At 36.5% G+C, this 11,730-nt stretch overlaps 1 protein-coding gene across 1 annotated transcript; it reads left to right on the forward strand.

The window, feature by feature from the left end:
* Positions 1–500: 500 nt before the first annotated feature.
* On the forward strand, positions 501–1,429 carry LOC119999116. The gene has a single exon (XM_038846636.1). The coding sequence runs from the start codon at positions 742–744 to the stop codon at positions 1,297–1,299; it is 558 nt and encodes a 185-aa protein (XP_038702564.1). The 5' UTR covers positions 501–741; the 3' UTR covers positions 1,300–1,429.
* Positions 1,430–11,730: the final 10,301 nt, after the last annotated feature.

Here is an 11,730-nt window from a genome sequence, read left to right on the forward strand (position 1 = left end):
TGTTTTGGAGGGATAGGAAGTGCATTGGCCTCTTCAGGTACTTTCCCCACTGAATGCAGGCCAGGGCACAACTGTTGTTTAAGAAGAAATTCCTAAACAGAAATGGGAGTCTCTTTCTTCTATGACCAATAGTGTGGAAACACAATTCAATTGTTTTATACAGAGAACACAATTCAATTGGATCAATTGAAAAACCAAAATGAAAAAGATCCCAGTAGTTGCACAGGATTTAAATGAATTTGTGGGTTCACATGTCTCATGAGATGCGCAGGAAATCTTGTGTGTGCAACTTAAGAGTTAGAATAACTGAGATATTACCGGTTGGGATCATTATCATAACTGATTGGAAAATGTTCCCTCAAAACCGTGCCGTTTTATCTAATCTAAGTTAATTCTTTATGCTTATATAAGTAATCTAAGCCAGAACTATTGACAAGGACTTTTTCAGTTGGAACAATGACTGTTGTCCTGAAACCAAAAGTGTACACTCATTGGAACAAACTAGTTGTAACTAGGACCCTAACATCCACCTAATCCATATTTCTAGTGGGCCCACAACACATTTGAAATTCAATGATCTAAAGAGACCAACACAGAATTGAATCAACACCACTTTATACCTTCCTTCACAAAAATGATGTGTAAACAGCTTCACCAGCAAAAGAGAAACCAAATCTTATATTCATAGCGTGGAACTCAATATTTCCACATATTCCAATCCTCTTCTTCCATCTTCACATCATGCCATCTTCATCCTTCAACTTGTTCATGCAAAACAAGAACCCGAAACCAAGATCATCATCATCAACATCTCGTGCCGGCACCGACGATTCCGACATCATAAAAGCAGCTGCATGGGCATGGTACCAACATGGTTCTGGCTCTGAAGCTAAGATTATAAGAGAGTTTGATGTTTTCAGGCCTCATCGACCTCCTCGGCCGTCGCGGTACAAGCTAGAGGCCATGAGAACTCATCATTCAATCTCACAATCACTAACGCCAAGTCCAATCCACACCCCCAACAGAAATTCTCTTCTAGATAAGTTTGAAATTGAGAGCATCTCCAAGAGACTGGATTCTCTTATTGAGTCTAGTAAATTTGATGGTGGTGGTGCTTATGTAAAGAAGAAGGAGAAAAAGAAGAAGAAGAAGCCAATAGCTAAAGGGTTTTGGCCAAGGCATGCGGTGATGTGTGGTGCCAAGGAAGATATGGTGAATACGGCAGCGTATCAGCGTCCGGTGAGGTTTGTTCCGTTGGCTACCTCTAAGCCACGGGCCACCCATGACCGGAAAAGTTAGCAGTTTTGGAGCCTACTTATTTAATATTGTAGCTGTCAAAAAAAAATGTATTTATGAGAAGAAGTGTGCACCAATGAGTCCATGATCCATTCAATTAAAAAAAAAATGTGTACATAGAATATGTATTTTTCATTTTCTAGATTTTAATTGAACTAGTTATTTATATTAATGAAAAGCCAGTGAATTTTGAGTTTTCCTCTCTCTAGCCTCAACCAAATAATAACAATAATAAAGAATAATTTTATTTTTTGTAATTACAAATTCATTGTCAAAGGAAAAGATACAACAAGAATGAAAGTATAAGACTCTGCTCGGATTGTAAAATGAGGAGTTAAGTGAGATTAAAACAGCTAAAACAAAAATCAAATTCATGTGATTGAAATATCAAATGCTTTGAGATTATGTCTGACCATTTAAAATTGTCATGCTCAATCCCTAGATACTCTAAGATCCTTTTTCAAATCTACTCCTATTTCGATTCAAGAGATAGATAAATAGACACATCCTCTTACACTGATCGGGGCAAAGTCTAGATGCACAATTAAATAATTGAGATTTAAACTATGAACGCTCACACAAGAAATATCGATTACAGAAAATGCGACCCTTTGATTAATTACATCCGATGAAGTTAAGGATAAACTAGAAACAAACTTGTATAGATCAAAGAAATTATTTTTTTCTCTTCATTCAAAAAAATGAAGAACCAAGATTAATTAACTTGGGATATTTATTTTTCCTTTTTAAAATTATTTTAATTGCAAGAAGCTTCATTAGTTGTTTTCAACTTCTTAGAGTTTCTTATGTTGTTTGTACATTTTCCACAAATTCTATATTAAGTGATGCTTACTTTGCAACACCTCACATGCCCTCAATGTCCTTGTTGATGTCCAATATATTTGTCCATACCTCATGGCAGTGGCATTTGTACCTGCTTTGCGCCTTCAGTGCTTCAATCAGAATCATACTCAATTTTTGTGGGCACCTGCTACAAATGACTATCCATGGTGTCTGTTCACACATGCCAATCAAATACCTAGTAAGATGCAAACATTATCCAATTCAAACAAGAATATACTGATCTCTTGAGAAACTCGACAAAGCTCCACATTATTGATTGGAAGAAGCATTTTTTAAGTTAAGATGTATTTTGGTTAGACCGGAATTATCTTATGCGGACTTAAAATAAGACTTAAAAGGCATATCGCTTTTGGAGGGCGTGGATAAGTGAAATGACAAGTAGAGTCACTGCTTTGAGACCCACATGTTTCAAATGAACAATGAAAACATAGGTTCGTGTATTTTGTTGGACCAAGAATTAGTGTCTTGGTTAACGTTGTGTTTTTGATGATTGTGCATGATTATATGCCAAAATTTGTGTGAGTATGCTTGACTTGAACATATTAGAAAACATGCTTTAATGGTTGTTTTTCAAACTAAATGTTGATTGTTTAATCTTAATTGTGCATCATACTTTGGTTTATGATCATATATCATGTGTTAAATGTTTGTACTTAAATGTTTACATGTGCCAAAAATCAGTTTGCCCACACCTTATTTCAAATGATGTATCTTACTCTTCCGATTGATGTGATTCTTGAACTGAAATTTAGTTAAGACATTAAGGAACATTTCATATTCAGATATCTTAAACTAATTATAATTTCTCCCCGGTCAATTATGTGCATGAAATTGCTGCACATGTGCAGATCTGAAACTGTGATATGTGAGCTTTCCTTACTAAATTGAGTGATCATATGTGAGAATCTCGATATGAGAATTGACATGAATATTATACATGACTTCATTTGATTTATCATTCTTGGCATAATATAATACTACTGTGTATTATTTAGTATTATTATAATGTACCTATATATCTATACAATTCTATTGACTAATGTAATTTTGGCAAATCTTGTCGACTACCATTTCATTTTGTCACTCATTGTACCACTGAACCTTAGCACTTATTCACTCTGATGTATGGCAATCTCCCTTTATCTCCAATTCTGGATTTCGCTATTACGTTCTCTTTATGGATGACTACACACGATACTCTTGGATTTTCTTTATGCGTTTTAAATCTGAAGTTAGTCATCATTTTGTTACATTTCAGCGATTGGTTGGGAATCTGTTCAATAGGAAGATCAAAATTTTCCAAAGTGATGGTGGTAAATAATTTGATAACCACATCTTAACAAACACTTTTCTTCTTATGGGATTACTTTCCGCAAATCATGTCCCTATACCCCACAACAAAATGGCATTGCGGAAAGGAAACATCACCATCTTCTAGAAATAGCTCGCACTTTGCTTATTGATTCCTCTCTTCTTCTGTCCTTTCGGGCAAATGCGGTTTACACTTCCCTATTTCTTATTAATAGGCTTCCCACTCCCATTTTACAAGGGTCCTCACCTTTTCAAAAATTGTTTCAGAAACTTCCTTCCTATGACTATCTCCATTGTTTTGGTTGTGAATGTTTCCCTAATCTTAGGGTCACTGTTCCTCACAAACTTGCTCTGCGATCTGTGCGTTACATTTTTATTGGCTATGCTTCTAATTATAAAGGGTATCGGTGTTTTGATCCCATCACCAAAAGAGTTTAGGTAAGTCGTCATGTTATTTTTAACGAGACAAGCTTCCCAGACACGCACATGATTTCTTCTGTCTCCAAACCAACTTCATCACCAATTCTCTATTTCACTCCTTCTCCTTCTAGTTCTATTAACTTCCCATACGAACTCTCCTCCTTAAGTCCCTTACCTTCCCAGAACTCCACCTTACCTCCACTGACCATTACTTCATCACCTTTATTCCTCCCTCTATTCCTACCAGCCTTTCACCGTTCCCACCAATCATCCTAGCTTCTCCCATGATTAATACTTCCTCCACCTTGCGTACCTCCAACAACCACAAGATGGTTACCAGATCCAAAGCCAGCAAACACAAACCTCGAAAAATTCTTTCTCACACGTCCACTGTTGACAGTAGTGAACCTTAGTATTCTCAAGCAATTAAGAATCCCAAATGGCAATTAGCTATGGCCGATGAATTCAATGCCTTATTAGCTAATCACACTTGGGATCTTGTTCCATTTGATACTTGTACAGATTTAATTGGTTGTAAGTGGATTTATCAGATCAAATACAACTCCGATGGCTCCTTGGATCGTTACAAGGCACGCCTTGTAGCACAAGGATTTCATCAACGTCTGGGCATTGACTTTCATGACACCTTTAGTCCCGTTGTCAAACCCACCACTATTCATCTTGTGTTATCTCTTGCCATTGGCTCTAATTGGACCATTTGTCAATTAGATGTCAAAAATGTCTTCTTACATGGATACCTTCACGAAGATGTACACATGAAACAACCTCCTGGTTTTATCAATTCTCAATATCTGAATCATGTATACAAACTTCGTAAGGCCATCGATGGACTTAAACAAGCCCCTCGGACTTCGTTCAATCGTTTCAGCTCATTCTTTTTGACAAAAGGATTTTTTTGTAGCTCTTCTGATTCATCCTTGTTTGTTCATCGCTCCTCTCATGGTATCAATGTATTACTCTTATATGTTGATGACATAATTCTTACAGGAAATAATTCCGCTCATATTCATCAATTTATTTCCACTCACTTTGCTATGAAAGATCTTGGAGATCTTCATTACTTTCTTGGCATTCAAGCTACACGTCCCACAATAGGTCTCCTTTTATGTCAACAAAAATACTTGTCAGATCTTTTAAATCGTTTCTCCTTGGCCTCGGCCAACACTGTCAAGACTCCTAGTGTTAGCAAAACATCTTTGTCTATCATGGATGGTGATTTACTCACTGACACTTCATCTTATAGGAGTATGGTTGGTGCCCTTCAATACCTAACTATGACTAGGCCTGATATTGCTTATTCAGTCCATGTTGTCTTTCAATTCATGCATGCTCCACGGACTGCTCATTTACAAACAGTCAAGCGTATTTTTTCGTTATTTGAAAGGCACTCGGTATTATGGTTTGTATTTGCATGCCACATCTGATTGCTCTCTCACTGTGTACACGGATGTCGATTGAGAAGGCTGTCGGGACAGTCATCACTCCACCACAAGTTATGCAATTTTTCTCGATTCTCATATAATTTCTTGGCAAGCTACATAGTAGGCAGATCATAGGTACATTATAATAATATTAAATAATACACAGTAGTATTAAATTATGCTAAGAATCATGCATGAATTATAATTTTCCTGGGTTGGTATTAATTATGATTAACATAAGTGCTTTAAATGAAGCTCTTTTGAGCTTACTGTTACGAAATGTTTTCAAGTGCACAAATCGTTTCAAGTAATAAAGTGATGAATGAGATATCATTCCCATGAGGATATTTAAACAATTCAATCAAGTACAAATTATGGTCAAGTCCTACACTATTTGGAGAATCGAGTTTGTATTTTGTCTAACAACTAACATGAAACAAGTAATTAAAGCAATCAACAAGCAATGAAAGCAAAACAATAAAATCAAACCCAAGTAATGAAATCAAGAATTCAAATACTAGGGCTCCTAATATCACCACCACCTATCCAATTCAACTCCATTGGTTCGTTAATCCTAAATTCCCTAGTTAGAGGATTACTTCCTCGTAACATTCAAATACATAGCAAGAGAGTAAATAGCAGTCATTAATACAAGAAAAAGAGAAAATCCTCATCTTCCCAAGCTTCATGGTTGCCCCCAATGTGCTCTAAAACCCTAGCCTCCCAAAGATGAATTAAAAACCTAATTTCTACCCTTTTATCCCTCTAAAAACCCTTGTGTTGTTTAGAGAACCATTTAGTGTCACTTTGGACAGGACACACTTGAGTTTGGGGAAACTTTTGTGAAGTTGCAAAACATAAATCGTGATCTGGGTAAAGTTAGATCAATCAGAATTGGTCTCTGATCGATCGGAGTTTGAGTATGGTATTCATCTGGGACTTGATCAGCATCGCCTGATCGATCGGGCTCCAACCCCGATCAATCGGGGTTTGGCTGTCATGGTATTCTTTTGATTTTGGTTCCTTCTTTTTCGGTTCACGCCTTTTTACCTGAAATGCATAAATATGAACTACTTAGGCAGAATCGATTTTCAGAAGACTCGAAACTATACAAAAATACGTGTAAAGGGTGCACAAATACATGCATATAATTGGCACATTAAATACCCCACACATATCTTTTGCTCGTTCTCTAGCAAATCATAAACAAAAACCATTAAAAATAAACCAAAACAAGAAACTAATTTATCCACTTTTGTAGGAATCACTATGACACTTAGCATGTGGCACAAACTTTTAACCCTTTAGGTGTCCCTAGTCAGAGGAGTTGTGTGTCTTGAGGGTTTACCCGAATGATATACACAAACATTCAGTTTTTACAACACCAAATCATGTCATGAACAAGAGTATAAAATGAATGTATATTTCCAATCATATCCACACTAACAATCCAAAGCCAATAAGAGTACTCTTTCATGAATCTTATTTCATCCACCATGCTAATTAGATTATCAGCAAGTAATGTGCATAATGGATTGCACTTGTATGTTTGGCTTCAATATGAACTTAACATAGGCAACATAGTCTTTCAAGAACAACTAGAATTAAAAAGCAAACACACTGAGCATTTATTCACACCTCATATATAATTACTATTTTTTCCTAAGGTGACTTGTGCAATGCTTAGCCCCCATAGGTTTTCTAATTGACCCATGTAAGCTTTCAGCCAATGACTCTCAATACAGTTGGCTTAGGGCATTAGGTGTTAAGACACCCCAACGGATCTAATTACTCGAGTTAGCAAGGCTACGAGGCTAAACTAGTCACAATGGTATTCTAACATGGTTTTTCTGCCTTTTTACACGAAACTCACTGCTTATTGAGGCAAGAGGCCCAGTTACTCAGCAGAAAATCCATTAAAAAACCAATTATTTACAAATACAACATTTTTTTTCTTCTTCTTCTCTCTATTTTGTTATTGCTCAAGTAATATTACTCAGAATCATAATTGATCTCAAACAACCACAAATGACCCAAATCAAGTCATATCATATACTCCATAAACAAGTGTCTAGTGCAAGAGTTTAATTTTTTTGAAGGAACACAATGAATATAACAAAACTCAAGATAGAAAAACTCAATTGGATAGATGCCCATAGCAAGAATCATCAATGCATCAAAAATCACAAAATTCATCCAAAAATACTCGCGAGTGACATGACATAAGGCTTGACCTGAAATTGAATACAGTAGGGGTGTTCATCGAGTTGCAACACCCGACTTGACCCGGTGACTCGGATCAACCCTGTGGTTATCAGTCCAGCCCGATAAGGTTTTTATCAGATCGGGTCAGACATGGCCCCAAAGCTATTTTATCGAACCGAATTCTGGGTATTTTTTCTGAATTTTTGGACCCGATAACCCTGTTGAAAAAATTAAAATAAAAACACAAAAAAATATTGCACTAAGCCCGTGAGTCACTCAGACATGTTTGGGCTAAAAACACAATTTTCTTCTCTTCTTCTAGCTTCTAAGTTCTAGGGTCACCGCCGCTTGCCATCAAGGCTGTCGGCCATCAAAATGGTGAAGAATGACAAGATTGTCATCACCTTTGACCACCTTCCGTGGCGCACAACACTTCTTCTCTACATAGCTTTGTCTTCGTCTTTTAGATTTCTCCACAAGACTAGCCCTAATTCATTGGATTGCTTATCTGATTGGGCTGTCTTACTTTGGGCTTACATTTACTCTTATTGGGCTTCAATTGCTCTGTTTTGATTAAGCTAGATACAAAGGGTCACTAAGTATATTGGCCCATATTACTCTTCTCCAAAACCAAAACATTGCGTTTCATTAATTTCTTTTTATTTAGTCTAACGGTCACATTCTTATGACCGTTGCAGACAGCTGTCCTAATACCTGTATATGTTGTAATTGTTTTAGTTAGGATAATACAATTTTTGAACATTACATTTTCTCTACTACTACGTCTTGTTCTTCCTTTCATCTCTTGTTTTCTCTTCTCTTCTCTTCTCATCTCCCATGCTTTGATATGCAAAACAACACAAAATTCATTTTATTACATGGTATTGGAGCTTTAGATGGATCCTCTGCAAATCTCAAAAAATTTACCAGCTAATGTTACTGCTGCCCTCTCTGAGGCACTCAATTACATGGGGGGAGTTACATCTCTCCCTCAAAGTGGTCTTGCCACATCTCAACCAATTACAGATTTTACTGGGTTGGGACATATACCAACCATTGTGCCATCTTTGAGCAACAATCATTATTTTACTGCTGCAAATGGCCATGTTTCTGGTTAACCTATATCCACATCTATAAATTTTTCCCTTTTGGGATCATCTACAATATCCACTCCTTTATTGTCAACTCCTCCTGTGATGCCAACTGTACCTACATACTCATATCCACCACCTACACTACCATTGTCTCACCAACTACCTACATATGCTCACAATCCCTTCATGAATCCATACACCTTCTTACCTAATGACTTCTCTATAAGCAAGCTCATCACATTGGACTTGACAGGTTACAACTACCATATATGGAGTGCACACATGGTTAATGCATTAGAAGCCAGAAACAAGTTGGGGTTCATTGATGGATCACTACAAATTCCTCCTATTTCTGATCCAAATTATCAAATTTGGAAACAAGGCAACAATTTGATCAAAACGTGGATTACTAACACTGTCTCAGCTCAAATTCTCTCAAGCATTTCTAATTGGAAGACTACACAAGAGTTGTGGACTGATTTAAAGAAAAGATACTCAACTGTTAATGAGACTCGAATTTTTGAAATTTACAGGGCTTTGGCTAATATAAGGCAAGGAACAATGACTGTAACATAGTACTATTCCAAATTGAAGAGTTACTGGGATGAACTAGCTGAATATGAAGAACTTCCTAGTTGTAAGTGTGGCCAGTGCAAGTGTGATGTTGTCAAGCCCATGTTGATTAAAAAGCAAAAAGAAAGGATGATGCAGTTTTTAATGGGACTTCAAGATGTCTATGCTCACGTAAGCAGTCAGATACTGCTTATGTCTCCTCTTCCTGATGTGGATATTGGTTTTCATATGGTTCTTCAAGAAGAAAGTAAACAAAGAATTATACAGGCAAAAAAGACAAGCATTGAGGATACAATGGCAATGGCAGTCAACAAATCTCACTACAGTGGTGCTAACAACAGTCATAGATCAGACAACAAAAATTATCAATCAAACAGAGGAGCAGATAAGCCAAGAAGAGAAACTTTGTTTTGCAACTACAGTAAGAAAGAGAATCACACCATTGATAAGTGCTACAAATTACATGGACCACCAAATCACCCAAATAAAAAGTCAAAGACTTATCATGGTGGCAAACCCTACTCAGTCAATCAAGTTGGAAGTAGCCCTACAGTTCAATCTAAACCAAATCCTACTACTGAACTAACTAAAGGTCAATGCCAGCAGATCATTGCTTTTCTCAAGGGCAAAGTTCATAATTCAAACAGTTCATCAAATGGACATAATCACCATGGCATTGTTGCTTCAATGACAGGTAACAAATTTTATAAGCGTGAATCTAGTAAATGGATCACTGACAGTGGTGCCACTGATCATGACATATGCAATGCATCATTATTTCATACTTCACATCCTAGCATCAATTCATATGTTAATTTGCCTAATGGTGATAAACATGTTATTACACATTGATACAGTAAAACTTTCAGCCAAAATCATACTTAAGCATGTGTTATGTGTCCCCTCTTTCACATTTAATTTAATTTCAGTAGGAAAATTAACACAACAAAATAAACATGCTATCATTTTCACAAATACTAGGTGTGAATTGCAGGAACTAGGCACCTTGAAGAGGATTGGGATGGGAATGATGTCTAGAGGACTATATCTCTTCAGACCAGATTCAAAGAAGGACTTAGAAGATTTAAAACGGGTCAACTCTGTTTCATTATCTAGGTTATGGCACAATTGGCTAGGACACCCTTCCCAAAATGTTACCAAACTACTACCAGACTTAGTTTCTAAAAGTGTACCAGATTGTGTGGAATGTCAGTTGAGAAAAATGAAGAGGAAGTCTTTTTGTACAAGTTTAAGTATGTCTAATGAAAGATTTGATCTTCTTCACATGGATATATGGGGACCTAGTTCTACTGTTTCTGTAGAAGGTTTTAAATACTTTCTTACTGTTGTTGATGACTATTCTGGGGTAACTTGGATATATTTCATGCATTCCAAGGATCAAACAAGAACCTATATACAAGGCTTTGTAAATTATGTCAAAACTCAGTTTAATAAGACCATAAGAAGTAATAATGGAAAAGAATTTCTCATGGCCCATTTTTATCTTGCTAATGGAATTGTTCACCAAAAGAGTTGTCCTAACACACCCCAACAAAATGGGGTAGTAGAAAGGAAACACCAACACATTTTAAACATAGCTAGAACCTTAAGAATTCAGAGTGGTCTCATTGTGTTCAGACAACTGTCTACCTAATAAATAGACTACCAACAAGGACCTTAGATAAGCAAACACCTTATCAAATTTTATATGGTACTCCTGTGGATTATAGCAAGGTTACGAGGCTAAACTAGTCACAAGGGTATTCTAACATGGTTTTTCTATCTTTTTACGTGAAACTCACTGCTTATTGAGGCAAGAGGCCCGATTACTCAACAGAAAATCCACGAAATAACCAATTATTTACAAATAGAACCTTTTTTTTTTCTTTTTCTTCTCTGTATTTTTTTATTGCTCAAGTAATGTTACTCAGAATCATAATTGTCTCAAACAACCACAGATGACCCAAATCAAGTCATATCATTTACTCCATAAACAAGTGTCTAGTGCAAGAGTTTAATTTTTTGAAGGAACACAATGAATATAACAAAACTCAATATAGGAAAACTCAATTGGATATATGCCCATAGCAAGAATCATCAATGCATCAAAAATCACAAAATTCATCCAAAAATACTATCGAGTGACATGACATAAGGCCTGGCTCGGAATTGAATACAATAGGGGTGTTCATCGGGTTGCAACACTCGGCCCGACTCGATGACTCGGACCAACCCGATGGTTTTCAGTCCAGCCCGATAAGGTTTTTATGAGACCGGGTCAGACATGGCCCCAAAGCTATTTTATTGAACCGAATTTTGGGTATTGTTTTTCTGATTTTTTGGACATGTAACCCGGTTGAAAAAATTAAAATAAAAACAAAAAAAATATTGCACTGAGCCCATGAGTCACTCAAACATGTTTGGGCTAAAGACTTAATTTTCTTCTCTTCTTCTAGCTTCTAAATTCTAGGGTCACCGTCGTTTGCCATCAAGGTTGTCGGCCATCAAAATGGTGAAGAAAGCTC

Source organism: Tripterygium wilfordii, chromosome 5, assembly GCF_013401445.1.
Source record: "Tripterygium wilfordii isolate XIE 37 chromosome 5, ASM1340144v1, whole genome shotgun sequence".
Lineage (NCBI taxonomy): Eukaryota > Viridiplantae > Streptophyta > Magnoliopsida > Celastrales > Celastraceae > Tripterygium > Tripterygium wilfordii.

What these genes read in the sequence shown, in the direction of transcription:
- LOC119999116 (XM_038846636.1), top strand. Translation starts at nt 742, where the DNA reads ATGCCATCTTCATCCTTCAACTTGTTCATGCAAAACAAGAACCCGAAA.